The sequence below is a fragment of the Pisolithus orientalis genome (genome assembly GCF_024613125.1).
Source record: "Pisolithus orientalis strain OTSU chromosome Unknown F5J12scaffold_9, whole genome shotgun sequence".
In the NCBI taxonomy this organism is placed as follows: domain Eukaryota; kingdom Fungi; phylum Basidiomycota; class Agaricomycetes; order Boletales; family Pisolithaceae; genus Pisolithus; species Pisolithus orientalis.
In genome coordinates this window covers 1,164,649-1,178,997 of record NW_026260790.1, presented here as the reverse complement: position 1 = coordinate 1,178,997, position 14,349 = coordinate 1,164,649, and the positions used below count along the sequence as shown (strand labels likewise).

General features: G+C 50.4%; 5 protein-coding genes across 5 annotated transcripts; 4 read left to right on the top strand and 1 right to left on the bottom strand.

Annotated features, from left to right (window-relative positions):
* Nucleotides 1-965: 965 nt before the first annotated feature.
* On the top strand, nucleotides 966-4,379 carry F5J12DRAFT_822943 (copper amine oxidase). Its single transcript, XM_051745368.1, has 13 exons — nucleotides 966-1,212; nucleotides 1,275-1,465; nucleotides 1,520-1,708; nucleotides 1,758-1,777; nucleotides 1,829-1,995; nucleotides 2,045-2,181; nucleotides 2,233-2,566; nucleotides 2,623-2,776; nucleotides 2,828-2,903; nucleotides 2,965-3,142; nucleotides 3,203-3,862; nucleotides 3,925-3,961; nucleotides 4,015-4,379. The coding sequence occupies exons 2-13, from the start codon at nucleotides 1,364-1,366 to the stop codon at nucleotides 4,187-4,189; spliced, it is 2,229 nt and encodes a 742-aa protein (XP_051601548.1). The 5' UTR covers nucleotides 966-1,212; nucleotides 1,275-1,363; the 3' UTR covers nucleotides 4,190-4,379.
* Nucleotides 4,380-8,999: 4,620 nt separating this feature from the next.
* F5J12DRAFT_891455 (uncharacterized protein) lies at nucleotides 9,000-10,178 on the bottom strand (the record flags this gene model as incomplete). The annotated part of the gene is made up of 3 exons (XM_051747491.1): nucleotides 9,000-9,317; nucleotides 9,399-9,611; nucleotides 9,636-10,178. The coding sequence occupies 3 exons, from the start codon at nucleotides 10,176-10,178 to the stop codon at nucleotides 9,000-9,002; spliced, it is 1,074 nt and encodes a 357-aa protein (XP_051601547.1).
* Nucleotides 10,179-10,334: 156 nt separating this feature from the next.
* On the top strand, nucleotides 10,335-12,078 carry F5J12DRAFT_572656 (uncharacterized protein). Its single transcript, XM_051740117.1, has 8 exons — nucleotides 10,335-10,546; nucleotides 10,618-10,802; nucleotides 10,857-11,008; nucleotides 11,064-11,172; nucleotides 11,228-11,407; nucleotides 11,463-11,598; nucleotides 11,648-11,760; nucleotides 11,825-12,078. The coding sequence occupies exons 1-7, from the start codon at nucleotides 10,490-10,492 to the stop codon at nucleotides 11,729-11,731; spliced, it is 903 nt and encodes a 300-aa protein (XP_051601546.1). The 5' UTR covers nucleotides 10,335-10,489; the 3' UTR covers nucleotides 11,732-11,760; nucleotides 11,825-12,078.
* Nucleotides 12,079-12,251: 173 nt separating this feature from the next.
* F5J12DRAFT_572345 (uncharacterized protein) lies at nucleotides 12,252-13,610 on the top strand. The gene is made up of 6 exons (XM_051740116.1): nucleotides 12,252-12,381; nucleotides 12,431-12,601; nucleotides 12,675-12,894; nucleotides 12,945-13,039; nucleotides 13,091-13,154; nucleotides 13,275-13,610. Exons 1-6 carry the CDS (start codon nucleotides 12,361-12,363, stop codon nucleotides 13,475-13,477), a joined length of 774 nt encoding a protein of 257 aa, XP_051601545.1. The 5' UTR covers nucleotides 12,252-12,360; the 3' UTR covers nucleotides 13,478-13,610.
* Nucleotides 13,611-13,715: 105 nt separating this feature from the next.
* Nucleotides 13,716-14,292, top strand: F5J12DRAFT_904989 (uncharacterized protein; the record flags this gene model as incomplete). The annotated part of the gene is made up of 4 exons (XM_051748603.1): nucleotides 13,716-13,784; nucleotides 13,856-13,906; nucleotides 13,987-14,066; nucleotides 14,118-14,292. The coding sequence occupies 4 exons, from the start codon at nucleotides 13,716-13,718 to the stop codon at nucleotides 14,290-14,292; spliced, it is 375 nt and encodes a 124-aa protein (XP_051601544.1).
* Between the last annotated feature and the right edge of the window lie 57 nt (nucleotides 14,293-14,349).

Sequence of the window (14,349 nt, the reverse complement as noted above, 5' to 3'; positions counted from 1 at the left end):
GTGACCCACTTTTCACGTGCGCCACGTGCCTCGGCATCTCGGGATTCGGTCGCTGTGCCTATTCGTGCTCGGCGACTCGTGGCCTTCCCAGGCCTGATAGATCGCATCCACGCTCTCGTCATCTACGATCTACTGTATCTTTCTTAGTCTCTCTAGTGTTCGTCTACGTCGGCGTTCCTCTTCTGGTAGTCACTTCTCTTTGCGCTTCACATAGCTACGAAGGTCTGTAAAGCATCTGTATCGGGGTTTGAAATTTGTTTTATCAGGGTTTGACTCTAACCACCAAACACTTAGATGTCAAAAGCGTTGTGACAGTTCTATTCTTTATAGTGGTTTTGATCCTGTTTATCACGTGTATACTGTATCTACGTTGTAATTGGTGGCTGTTCTCTAGCCTATAATTTGGCATGTGTATCGTAGCGTACGGTGACCTCTTTTCTTACCTCGAAAAAACAGGCCGTAAGGTCTGGAGAAGCCGAGTAGCGTCTAAGAAAAGATCATTTTAGTGTGGTGTGGTGCCATTGCAAGTGTTAGTATAACTTCGCATTACACGGACACTAATAGGTCGGGTCTTCGAAATGACTGTCGGCTAATAATCAAGTTCCTCTGACAGGTACCACCTAAGGTGGGTAAAAAATGGAACAATGTCAGCACTCGCACTCCCGGGAGAAGGTTGACACGGCGAGCCTGCGACTTTCGTCGTCAGATTAGGATCTACCGGCAGGGTAGGGCTGAGACCTCGTTCTTGGTGTGGTCCGAGCTTGCCGGCCGTGCACCGTCTCTACGGCCGACAGTAAGTGCTTCGTCAATTTACAATGTGTCACGAAGGACGGTACATTTGTTTGAACATCGGTTGCACTGATCATCGAGTGTAGATCTAACACAATACCAGTTTATATGATGAACTGTATCATTCATGTTGTAGATGGCAAGCCGTACTCTGGATATAAATCCAGGCGTGAATACTATGTCCGTAGTCAAAGCATTTGGCTAAAGTCAATCCCCGAAGCAGTACTCAAGCTTATTAATTTTCCTTGGCCCCGCGCAGTCCCGCCAAGCTCGGACTAGTTTGAAACACGGCCACTGGAAATATGTACACCAATGATATGCTTTTGATCTGTGCCAACGAACGGTCACACGCAAGTTCCTGGGCATCCCAGTGGAACAGCGGGATACAACCTCACGAGTGATGAGCTGAGCTCGAGGCAAGCGGTAAGATAGTGTATCTAGCTCCACATGTGTGGATATTTTGTCCCTGAGCTTACCTACTCCAGCGGACACGGCCCACCAGTGCCGATCCTATAAAACCCGGCATGTTCGTTGGCACACCAGGACATACCAACATATCCCTGTCCGTCCAGCCATGGTTTCCTTGATCCCCTCTACAGACTCGGCAGCCCACGTATACGCTCATAACAAAGTTGCGGAAGTACACCACCCCCTTGACCCTCTGACGCCAGATGAGGTGCGTAGCCTAACGACTACAGCTAACAACTGACCGACTGTTGCCTCTCATCAGCTTAATGCAGTCACCTTGACTGTGAGGAAATACACAGTCGAACACACGGGTATCAAAGCATTAAGATTCGTAACCTGCTTCCTTTTACCTCCTCCAAAGAGGGCTGTCCTTGCCGCCCTGGGTATTCCAGTCACGCCTGGTGGCAAGCCAGAAGTTCCCACCAACATTGTTAGGAAGGCAGAGTCAGACGTGAGTTTGGGTAGTCACCGAGTCCATTAACCGCTCATATCTCAGTTAGTTCTTTGATGCTGTAACTGGGTTCGTATCACTTTCATATCCGATGTGTCAAAGTTAAACGCTACGTTATAGAACTGCTTATAATGCTGTTTTGGCACTCGTCGAAGAGGAATGGAAAGTAGAATCCCTGGAACGTCTTTCGGAGGGTACACAACCGAACATCACTATGGACGAACTCATTAACTGTGAGATTATCGTGCAGAATGATCCCAGGATACAAGCCCTAGCAAAGGAAGTCGGTAGGTGAGGTACGCTCTGTATTTCGATTGATCTGACGTGAGAAACTAGGTATTGAACCTCACCAAATATATGCTGACGGGTGGGTTATTGGTTGGGATGATCGATTCCCGAAAGACCGGCGACTTGCGCAGGCGTTTTTGTTTGCCCGGTTTTCGAAGCATGAAAACCTTTACGCCCACCCTCTGGTAATTTTTTTTGCGTTCATTCGCCCTGCCTTGTCCTTCACGTTACTCTAGGACTTCATTCCAGTCATCGATGCGATCGCAAGAAAGATTGTCCGTATTGATTTCCCGCCCGCGTGGAGGAAGGAAGCCGATGGAAGTGTCAAGCTGTCAGCTCCTACAACACAGCCACTGCCTCTTTCAGATGATGCCTTCCAGGGAGCAAATCGTCCACGTGTCCAGCCCCCCCTGGCGCGTTATGAGTTCCTTCCTGATCTCATGAAGGAGGCAGATCCAAATTACAAGGAACGCGATGATGTGAAACCTTTCCATGTCATTCAACCCGAAGGAGTTTCTTTCAAAATGCACGGTAATGTGCTAGAGTGGCAGAAATGGAAGATGCACATAGGTAAGTATTCTTACATGTCAAGTCAGTCTTGTGATTGTGTAATGATGAAAAATTAGCTTACAGCTTCCGCGAGGGTATTGTGTTGTCGACGATCACATACGACGATGATGGAGAAATACGACCAATCTTTTACCGTCTTTCGGTGGCTGAGATGCTTGTCCCCTATGGTTCTCCCGAATCCCCGCATTCAAGGAAATTCGCCTTCGACTCGTGAGTGAATACATGATGAAAACTACATGCCGCGTTCACAGCGCTCTGTAGAGGTGAATATGGTATGGGCATGGTGGCTAATGAGCTTTCCCTCGGTTGTGATTGCTTGGGAAAGATTCACTACTTGGTGCGAAGCCTGCTGATCACTGCGGTAGACACTCGCTGATTGCACTGCTTTATACTGGCAGGGCGGCGCCTTTGTTGACAATTCGGGCGCAGCAGTCATTGTCAAAAACGTCATTTGTATTCATGAAGAAGATGCAGGTGTCCTTTGGAAGCACACTGACTACCGTCCAGGTGGTCGCTCCCGGACTGTGAGAAGCCGACGTCTCGTCGTCAGTATGGTTTGCACACTCGCCAACTATGGTGAGAGTGCCTTCGTGTTCCTTTCGGCCTCGTGGCAGTTACTAATGACTTTGCGCGTAGAATACATCTGGAATTACTATTTCTACCAGGATGGTAATGTCGAGCTTGAGATTCGTCTCACAGGTATTTTGCAAGTTTGCGTCACCGACTTCGATGAGCCTACTCCTCATGGAACAACTGTCGCCCCTCGTATCAACGCTCAGTTCCACCAGCATATTTTCTCCCTTCGTGTCGACCCAATGCTTGATGGCCTACAGAACTCAGTTATCGAGTCAGAAATCATGGCTGTTGATGCACCGACGGGTTCGAAGGAGAACTTTGCTGGTAATGCCTTCGTTGTCAAGGATCGCATCCTCAAGTCTCAAGTTGAAGATGGCGCGCGGGACTTCGACTGGGCGTCCGAGCGTCGTTGGCGCATCGCGAACCTGAACAAGACTCACTACTCGTCAGGCAAGCCATCGTCGTATGCAATCATGATGAAGGGTGGCGCGGTTCCACTCATGGCGAAGCAAGACTCTTGGGTTGCACGCAGAGCTTCTTTCGCCAACAAGCAGCTTTGGGTCGTGAGAGATGACGAAGGTCCGAAAGGCTCGAGAACATTCCCTAGTGGCAGGTATGTCCCTCAAACGCGGGAAGAGCCAAAGGATTCCGTTGGGAAATGGGTGAACGAGGGGGACGGTAGCATCGAGAACGAAGATATTGTTATCTTCCTTACGGTTGGTACGTCGCTTCGTGTACACCGTCTCTTCGACAGTCTGAACTTGCCCTTCTTTGCTCCCTAGGAACTACTCATATTCCCCGCCCGGAAGACTGGCCTGTGTAAGTTCTATTTCTTGCTTTGCACTCGCACAAGTTTAAGCAATGTCCATTAGCATGCCCGTAGAGCATATCAACGTCCTATTTAAGCCCTCTAGTTTCTTCACCAAAAACCCTAGTATGGATGTCCCTGGTACTAACGACCTTCAGAGTCAACCTGCATTCGATACCAATGGCACCGATGGACATCATTCTAACGGAACGAGCGGGACAGCCTGCTGTGCAAATTAAACTTTAAGAATTCATCTCTTGGTCTACTTTCTCTATGTTGAATTTCTTCCCGTATGATACCTAGCAACCTACATGTACCGGGTTATCAGGTTGTGCAGAGCTTGTCCAGGATATTAGTCGTTCATTTCTGGCTGTTGTTGGAGTACATGTAAAGTATAGGGTGAGCAGGTTTCGGGGATTATTACGTCAGCAACACTTGCTCTCGGCTTCCCGGAGTCCCCTAACCCAATCAAATTTCTGTTCCAGCACATGTCGACACTGATGCATGTACCTCTGAAATGTACATACACCTTCAAGCCGCCCACACACCTGCGCCGCAAAGATACACCAACTCGCACGGTGGCGTTGTGCCAGTTGTGTCCTCTATATGTTTCTGTCGACGCCACAACTACCTGGATGAAGCGGGTTACCAGTGATAGGTCGCTCTACTCTTAATGTGGGGTTCCAACACGCTCAAAACGGTGTACATACCGCCTCGGCTCTGCCCGCACTCGCTGACTACCGAGGCCTTTTCAATCATAGGCTGTGTCAAGCTCCTTTGTACAAGTTCCAAGAAGTTTGCGGCACATGGTACACGTCCTACGTCAACACTGGTATTATGTTGTTGGGCTGCTCCCCGTTCAGGGACCCCGAGCTTCCACCAGTAGGTAGAGGTGCAGATCTGGTCAGCAAATCGACTCGTTTCCGTTTGGAAGCTGAGGTAGGACAGTATCACATGCACCCTACTCAATCTGAGAAACAGCTACGCGACGTGGTCGTTAGCAGCTCTTCCGCACTTCAGCAAGTCTTCTCATTGGACAACAGGTGTCTTGGCGAACGCGAAGGGAGTCTTACAACAAGTCACCTCCAAACAGAGGCTGCTGTGGGCTGGTATTCTCTCGGGTAGTTTTGCAGATTGGCACACGGTGAGCTCAAACATGTGATTGCATAACGATCTACACGAGAGGGATAGCTGTCCCCGTGTCTTGGCGTCCGCATCCTCCATGGTAGGTTCAAATCAGTCTACAAAGACGCCTCCAGAGTGACGTACTCTTGTGGACGGACCTGCACCGCGGCTGGACCATTGGTACCACCGCAACGTGCGATCTCACTTGTAATTTCTCACTGTTACAGTACGGAGAACCCCCTCCGAGTGCTAACCTGGGTTTACTTGCGCAATACTACTCATGCTGTCGTATGACTCATTGTATTTGCGTGGCGGGTCCTATCTCGATTTCCCAGCTTGCATTGAACGACGACGTTCCCCTGCTTCATATTTCTATCACTCGCAAAAAATGTTCTCGAACTATACACCTTTTTGGAGTTGGATATCATTTATCACTTGATATGGGCCTTGACATATCTCCCAGGTGTAGTGTTTTGATTTCTTGGACGTTTCGTCCCCCTGCGCTCTCCTACATCCAAGGTACGAATTATGGCTGTCGTCCAGCTAGGTGGCGTGATATCGTTAGCTATTGCGTAAGTCACTTTTAGAGAATAGCGCGTGCATTCCAGCCGTGGCCGCGCCAGGTGCCATGCTCACTCACTGTTCGCCGGTTAATTGCTAGCACCGTCTCACTCTCATCGTCGAACACAGCAACCCATGATCATGCCCACGATCACGATCGACACCAGAGCCAATCCAGCGCAGCTGCGTATCCATCTCGCACATGGCGACGTCCTTTTCCTTCTCGACATTCGGCTCAGTGACTCCCCAGATATCCTGTACAAGCACCATACGCGTCAGCGCTTATCTGCGGCACATTGTTGGTCGAAGATGGCGGTTGGTGCGTCGCTCGAGACAGTGCCGCCTTGTGTTACTTTATGTACTCGCACAAGCAAAAGACTAGGGGAGGAGTGCCCCGAGTCATTTGGTAGGAAATTTGCGACGGTATATGTAGATGATGTAGAAAAACAAGTACAGTAATCAATAACCTGCCTACTGGCTACTTACCCATCCGATCCTCGGTAGCTCTGCAGGCTTTACATAATCGTAGTTGATGTCGAGTTTTGTTCTCGGTACGTCATCTTGTACGTTCGACTGCTAGCTACTGCAATTACGATTGATCCTTATGTGCCCCCGCAGTCAGCGATCAACGACAAGCATGTGCAAGTCTTAAAAATCGATCTTCAAAAAGACAACGGTAGAAACCGGAGAAGAAAGAGGAGGAAGCAAAGAAACAAGCCACGGCAACACTAACGAAGGAAAACACGTACGCGTTGCTGTAGAGCGATTATGGGAACTCACGATCTTGCCTGATAGCATGATTATCACCTAACGATTGTTCGATAGGTTGATGTCCACGGCAGGATACCAGTTTCCCATACCCGTATCCCATGTGCACGCTTACAGAGTCACCAAACTAAGTCCTCGTAACGTCCATGAGGGAACTGTATGCCCTCCATGTTCATGTTTATCCTCGCTAACTGGTTCATACCCTTGTATAGAACCAGGACAACGGTGATCCAAATGCAGCCGTTGTCACCTGGTTCATCTTCGTGTTCTCCTGTTTCGGTGCCATCCTGCGTGCAGGGGCAGGATGTCTTTGTCTCGAATTGAACGGTTGGTGCAAAACGCTACTTCCGTTTGACCTGATATGAACGCCACCACCAGAACCATCATCATCGGTACCCTCTTAATCATTCGCGGCCGCGGCCACTGCCATACTTACAGAGGATAGAAGGCTGGAAATTAACTGGAACTCACAACTACCGGAATGACGGCGACCACCAAGAACACGTCGATCATCAACAGTCTGAAAGTGCCAATTACACAGGAAGCCTCGCACGACCCTCTCGATCCTCTCTTCACGGTACACCAACGTACCAGTTCGGAGATCGTTGGCGTACTGGATCACATAGACGTGAACCAGGTCGGCGGGCTGTTCAGTGACATCGATATGGGTGCGTACCATTCCTAATTTATTCGCCTGCCTCTCCTTGTGACTTTCTGAGCCCTGTGCTCGTGCTTCCTACCTGCTGGCTGGCTTGTCACACCATAGCATGGGCTTCATTTTTCTTTTGCACTTCCTGTCTGCCCTGCCTACTGCGCCGAGTGATTGTATTTGAAGGCTGTGTGTGAGACAAGGGTCAAACAATGGCACTTCATTTGTTTCGTTTTCATATGACGCAACGCAGGGCATGGTGACCGTCCGAATTCAGCTGCTGTACCAACCCAAACGAAGCATGCATGCGTGTCGTCGACCGCACCACTTTGAACGGTCCACGATGAGGGGGGTGAATAGGTGGGAACAGTCAGTGCGGTAATTATCCACCTCCCTCTTTTTTCTTGGGTTCGAGTATTTTTTAAATCTTTTATCCGGTGAACTGGACTGGCCTACATGGGCTAATATTCGCTCACATGGCAGACTTTTCCTTGCTGTCCGCTCATTCTACCTCCTGTGCGCTTTTTTAATGCAGTGAGGAGGTGGTACAGGTCCATCTCCTTTTTCTGCATCTGCCCGCTCTGAGGGGGTAGCGATACCGAGGTTCTGGACCGCTATACACCAGACGACTCGAGTACGACAGTGACATCTACAATTGGACACAATCCTTTTAGTGAATAGATTAAAATCGGCGGGCCTTCTGAGCATTAGGAATGAAGTTGGCTTCGGAAAGTGGATGTTAGGCGTGTGGGTCTCTTGAGCTTCCTATTTCGTGTTTGGTAACATCTATCTCTTACTTCCGCCTCTTTTCTGTTGGAAATTATGTTAACTAAGACGTTTTAGATGCTCAATGAATGTGAACAGATCGCGCAGACCTAGTTGGCCAGAACCACCTATCGCGCACCTCGTGCGTCATCTCACAGCCATTGTAATCGTAAGTCCGCTCCACTGTCCACTCGCCTCCAAACTTGGTAACGCCCCACACCTGGTTCATATCTCACATCCATATCCATATCCATATACACGTACGCGTTCGATTAATCGGATGTGGCGTGGCGTGTGTGTGACCGCAGCGACAGACGTGTCATTCGTGCTGTGCGTCGTCGTGCGATCACTCCTTCCTGGATCGCCTTTAGATCTGTTGAGCGAAGTTCGACCGTTGACCGGCAAGGTTAACGCGGTGACGGCGATCGAATCGAGAAATGTTGGGCTGCACGGAATGTGTTTTGCCTGCCACATTGAGGTGCCGTTTTTACAAGGTGTCATGCAGGCGACATGTCTGAAGGGACGTATGTAGGGTGCGTCTGGTGTATAGCTGCTCCTCTTCTGCCTGTTTCTGGCTTCGCCTTCTTCACGTTCCCCTGCCGCTCGCGGCCCGCTGCATTATGCCATGTGACGCGGTTCTTTTTCTGTTCCTCAGGACTCTTTTGCCAAAATCTTGTCAACGTGTGCATCTTTCCCCGATAACTCGTTGCTGAGTGTCATGTTTCATATTGCTGACATCTATGGTGAGAATATCTGCCAGATGTAACTGTAAACCCCTCGCAAAAGTCGTTGACCGAGGACAATTCTGCGCAGTTGGGTCGATAGAGCTGCTCGAGGCTGTCGAAACGATGTCCGGTCTACGGCAATAGTTTTGCACTATCCCTCGGGTTACTCAAAGCATGTGCGGGTCTCGGCCGACGAACAAACGGTGTCTATGGGTAGACGTTTTCCACCCGGGGAAGAGGTCGTTAAGGAGGTGATAACGTCTCCCTCCTTGGGATGAAATGAAATCAACGCCGCTGCCAACAGTCCTCAATCGATGATATCCGGTTCATAGGTAGAGAATCCCTATTTACGAAACGGTTCATGGTGTATTATCTATGATATGACGATTGTAAAACGGAATGCCGTTCCGCGTGTCGTAACAGTGGCAAGGTTTTACTGAAGATGCATTGTCTTGCTTAAATCAGCCTTGCCTTGCTCCGACCATGACCGTTCGCTGTCGTACTGGCATCGCGCAGTTTCGTCCTGAGTCTCTGCAACGCTTTCCCGAGCTGGTTCCCCCCCTTTCCGTCGGGCCCTACTCCCCAGAATGCGTCCTTGTCTGAGTCCTTTGGGAGGGATGCGAAGAGAAGGAAAGTTCTCAGTATCGGCTGCGGTACCAGAGGTAGGGAGAAAAAGGCATCGCTTACCTCCACTAGCTCTGCATCGCCTGTCGAAAGAAGTTCATCCTTGAGGTTTGTGTTCTGCGTGAACTTGTGCCACAGTGCTAAATCCATCTGGTAATCGTATCAGCAAGCAACATCGTTTGGCCGCACGAGAAGCTTCGGAATGATGAAGAGTGTCCAACAAGGACTCACCATTTCGATTCTGACTTTGAGCCAGTCTGGACGGGCCTCCGGGCTGAACCTATGAGCTTCGTCAAACACGACGCGTGGTCGCTTCGAGCACGTTCTCATGTGCTCTGCCAGTTCAGGGCGGTGGGGTAGAAACTTGCCAGGCGAACCCACACGCCGTGCAACAATAGGTCGTATGATAAAAAATATTGAGAATCGGACGGTGGTGGGACGCGCCTATATCGGGCGAAGAACACTCACCTTTAATGATTGGAACAGATGCTCGCTCGTTGGATATGTTTTACCATGGTATTCCACTGGATCAGGTGAGAAGTTGGTGAAACCGTAGTACGGATCATGTGCATGGTAAAATAGGATTCTCTGAGGAGCCCGCTTCGAGGAGGCCTCTTGTGAAGGCTGGCTTTTGTGCCGCTGCGGTGACCAAGCGGCTCCCAGGGTTTGAGTGCTCGTGAAGGAGAAGGATGGGAAAGATGCAGAAGACGAGAGTGTTCTGTCGCGCCCACCCTTTCTCAGCACGTTGACACTGGTCTCGGTGATGCTTATCTTAGTGCTACTGCTCTCATCACTGGATAAGTACCCGCCAAGGTCGCGCTGCAATGACCGTTCGAGCTTGTTCTTGATCTGGTCTATCTCGTCAGACTCCAGAGGCCCGTCAGAGGTGACGCGCATCCTCTGCACGATATCGATCTGATACGTCGCGGAGGTCTGCCCCTGGTCAGGTACCTTCGACCCACTGTGTTTGGAACCTGTGGATGGTGGCGATGGAGATGAGGATGGCGACATGTTCGAAACGATTTTGGGGATCCTTGAATTGAGACTATTATAATGCCGCGACGGCGTCTACAGTCTTATACAGTGACGGGTGATGCGACGCCCCAGCCTTAGACGGACTCTGAGAGGGCGACACATGGTGTGGGCATGTCCCTCGCTGGCCCGCGGTAGGACGCATCTTGGACGCTCCCGATACGCACCGAAACCAGGCGAAATCCCGATGTGTGGTTAACACGTGTTGGAGACTGGACCAGAGCCGCCTTCCATATGGGCGAATTCAAAACGCACAGAGCGCTGCTGTATCTCACCCTCCAAGAACAAGAATGACCTCTTCACGAAGAGCGATAACAAGTTCGACAAGTAACGGTAATTTATGTGAGGTGCGTTTGTAAAGGACCATAGTGTGTCCTACGTACTCCGTCCTCTGAGACGTGTATCCTCTACGCCGTAGGTTTGTGGAATCAAACCGAAATATGTAGACTCTTCGGGAGCGACGCACTCGTTCTGTGGACGAACATGCGCTGCTCGCGGCTCTACCACCGGTGCCGCCACAAAGTCTCCTACTTGCAGGATCAGGGGCTGTAGGAATGTGGTGGATCCCACTTTCCAAGGTTTCTGTTCAGAAGGTCATGCAAAGTGCGTCATCTCTCATCCGCGACGCATCCCCCGGTTTCTCACATCTTATCACAGACAAGGGGTCGGTACCGGCCTCGTGCAAGGATGCTCCCGCTGCAAAATCTTACCCCAGACAAATGGCCAGATGTGCTCCAGATGCGCACAGCTACCCGCTGATGCACCGCGAATGTGGAATATCAACAATTCAGGTACTGTGTGGAGAGAATGTGCGTGCCACGATCTCCAATCGACGATATGTTGATCCTGATGCAACTCGAGTAGTCGAGCGCGAGTGGAATGACAGATGGAGTGATGGAAACTCAGCAACGATCGAGCAGTTATTCGAAATATCATATCCGCCTGCCATCGCCGATGAAAAAGATTCATATTGGTTAGTGAGACTGTGATCATACACGCAATCGCGCGAATAACATATCTGCTATCAGCCAACACCTGAAATCGACTGGGGGTATGCGGCTATTTCGCACCTTCCACGCTTCCCAGTGTATATGTGACATGGGAACCAATGGGCCGACGTTGTGTACCTGGGGCTCATGTGGCATCTGCAACATTGTCAAGTCCGCTTTCAGGGAGATCGCGTTTGGTGCTCCCTTCAATAAAGGACGGTACGTGTCCGCTGTCATGGAACCTTTGTAGTCATTGACAGCACCGTGCACATAGACACGGGAATGGTTTGTACTCTTGCACTAATCCCTTTGGGGCAGACCGTTTTGCAACTTCATGCTTGAGCTCACCGTATCGGGTGATGATCGCATGTGATGTTGTCCTACCTCAAGTTCCGAGTAAAAACAACTCGGTTTGTTATTCCAAACCCTGAACTTCTATCTGCTGATGGAAGCTCCCAGGTTCTGACGGACGACTTGATTGTGGTTCGAGACCCGGCTGCTATTACTCCAAGATACGTTGTGATATATACCAAAGCCAAGTGAGAGGTCAGCCTGGATTGCTGCATGACAGGGTGAGTGGAGCTTGCGAAGGTTATGTCTATGCGAGGCGCGGTCATCGAGTCTTCCCATATACAGTATGCCGGCGGCAAGAGTTAGCAAACCGCACGAAAAGTACGAGCAGAGATATCAGCCGTCAGTCATCGATAAGTGTTAGGGGGTGCCTCGTTGCAAACTCCTGGCTAGAATACATCCGCTATGAGCAACTTGCAATGTGGATGGTCGTTATCCTCGAATGGACTGGCATCGAGGATGCAACGTGTTTGATCTGGTTCCTCAAAAATCAAATTGCGGGAGCTTCTTATTTCATCTCCAACGCGAAAGTAGTCCATTTGCTGTGACAGAAAGAGTCTGATCAAGCAGGACGGATCCCAAATGGGGGCCGCCATAACCATGCAAGATCTCTAATACATAGTCATATCCGATCCAAGATCAAGATAAATACCGCAGCCAGACCACAGGGGCCATGTGCACAGCGCACGCTTGCGGTATTGTGGGTTGAGCCACGGATCCAACCGTGGACCACGAGGCATGCCCGCATGCAGTGTATCCAACTTGATCTATCTTGACAAGCTCTTTGGAGTGTCGGGAACAGCGAAAAGTTCGATCGTACCATGGCGCCAGGTCTTTGCGAGGTGTGCAGCTGTCATTACCGTCTGCTGTGTCCAGCTAAAAAGGCTGCAGAGTTGCCACAAGAAACCAACATTTGGCACTCACAAATATTGCGGAAAGACGTGCGCCTCTCAAGCGAACGGACTTAGAGGACCTGCTCATTTGCAACCAAAGGCGTCCAGCACGGGTCGCAATCGAGCAGCACCACCTGGAATACCCCAGAAAGCGGTTCAACTTTGCGATGTGAGTCGAGCGCCGATCAATCACGATTCGATATCACGCCCATCACATCTCCTCACGCGATCTGCACCTATAGTATTGTGGAAAGAAACCAAAGTTCAGCAACTTCGACTATTGCACCAAATCCTGTGCGGCACTTGCAAACCCGTCGCAGAGTAACCAAGCAACCGTCCAGGGAAAGCAAGCTACGAAACCGAACGCACCTCACGTTCCCTACCCACCCCAGAACGCTCCTGCTCCTAAACGTCCCCACAACGTGACAAAAGCACCCCAGGGGAAAGTCCCTGTATCTCAAGGTATGGTAGGCACGGCTGTGGCAGAGTGATTTGTCCTAATACCCGGCCAGATGATACCTCCGATGAAGAGGAATGCGACGAGAGTGATGAGAATACGGGTACCGACCTAAGTGCTTATCCAACAGATTCTGATGAGGAAGAGCCGGTCGTCGCCGCACCCGTTGCAGCGCCTGCGACTGCAAAGCGAGCCGGGAAGCCGGGGAACCCTACCGTGCAGTCGTCACGAAGTGCTCCTGGGACATGTGCCATTCCACACTGTGGTAAGCAAGTTCATATAGACAAGAGCGGTGTCAAGACCAATTACTGCTCGATTAAACACAGGGAGTAAGTGTGGTCTCCCTTCCATTCTATCTTCCAACTCCTGAGCGCAACGAACCCAGGGAGGCGGTCACATTGGGATTGGAAGCACCCTGCATTATGTGCAAACGCTACCCGCAGAGTGGCTCCGATTACTTTTGCTCGTCGTCTTGCAGGAACCAATCCATGTCGAAGACCTAATCAACGTGTCTTCCTCGTCACTCGTTGTGTGTCACTGCAAAATCGTTGTACCGTTCACCTGGGGGCAGTGCCCTCTTTTTCCTGATATCGGTGGTGGTTGAGGGCGTAAAGTGCACTTACCTCCTGCCCAATGTACATCAATTCAATAGTAGAGGAAAGATTTGGTTTGGTCGTGGATAGTGTAATCTTGCTTACGTTTGCCTAAACGAAAAAATACCAGCTGTTAGACTCTCACAGTACTCTCAACGTTTCACTAGAACGACACGCTGTATTCTCCAGCTTGTATCGTCTGGAAGCCGTTCGAAGGACGTTAGGCTGCCACAATGGGTCGTGTCCGTCGCTCTCGAACTCATAAATCCCAACGTGACATTCACAGAGCTTCCCGAACCAGAGTGCGCACCCTTAAACTCAAGTTCTAACTCTTGTTCCTCCCCAAGTCCTGACCCAGCTCTCCTACTTCCAGGCTCGAACCAGAGATCTCGATCAGATACAACTGATCGACCTCGATCCCAAAGTGCGTCGTCTCAGCGACCAGAGAGATTGCGCTCCGGATGATGAATTGTTGACGTCCTGATGCGCACCTCTTTTACGCAGAATCGTGCCGCGCTCGAGGCACAACCCCTCGATTTTGACAAACCGGGATTAGCTCAGCACTACTGCGTGGAGTGCGCAAGGTGCGTGGTCGCACGGATTGCACGGAGACGCTGAATCAGCTCCACGCCAAGATATTTCGAAACTGATGTTGCACTCTGTTCGCATTGGAAAAGCAAGGTACACAAAAAGAGGTGCCGAGCGCTCAAGGAGCCTGCGTACACCGTAGAAGAGTCCGAACGTGCCGCAGGACTTGGCAGAGAAGGAAAACGGACATCACCGAGTACATTAATGTCTACTGCTGTGTAGTATTCGTGTGGTGGTGGTTCTAGTAACGTTTAATTATCTGTATCCCCTCTTGTGATA

Coding starts and splice junctions, on each gene's coding strand:
- F5J12DRAFT_822943 (XM_051745368.1), top strand. CDS start 1,364: ATGGTTTCCTTGATCCCCTCTACAGACTCGGCAGCCCACGTATACGCT. Junction 1,709..1,757: donor TTAGGAAGGCAGAGTCAGAC/GTGAGTTTGGGT, acceptor TATCTCAGTTAG/TTCTTTGATGCTGTAACTGG. Junction 2,777..2,827: donor AGGAAATTCGCCTTCGACTC/GTGAGTGAATAC, acceptor AGCGCTCTGTAG/AGGTGAATATGGTATGGGCA.
- F5J12DRAFT_572656 (XM_051740117.1), top strand. CDS start 10,490: ATGACCTCTTCACGAAGAGCGATAACAAGTTCGACAAGTAACGGTAAT. Junction 11,173..11,227: donor GATGAAAAAGATTCATATTG/GTTAGTGAGACT, acceptor ATCTGCTATCAG/CCAACACCTGAAATCGACTG. Junction 11,408..11,462: donor GCTCCCTTCAATAAAGGACG/GTACGTGTCCGC, acceptor CCGTGCACATAG/ACACGGGAATGGTTTGTACT.
- F5J12DRAFT_572345 (XM_051740116.1), top strand. CDS start 12,361: ATGGCGCCAGGTCTTTGCGAG. Junction 12,602..12,674: donor AAGCGGTTCAACTTTGCGAT/GTGAGTCGAGCG, acceptor CTGCACCTATAG/TATTGTGGAAAGAAACCAAA. Junction 13,155..13,274: donor ATGTGCCATTCCACACTGTG/GTAAGCAAGTTC, acceptor CAACGAACCCAG/GGAGGCGGTCACATTGGGAT.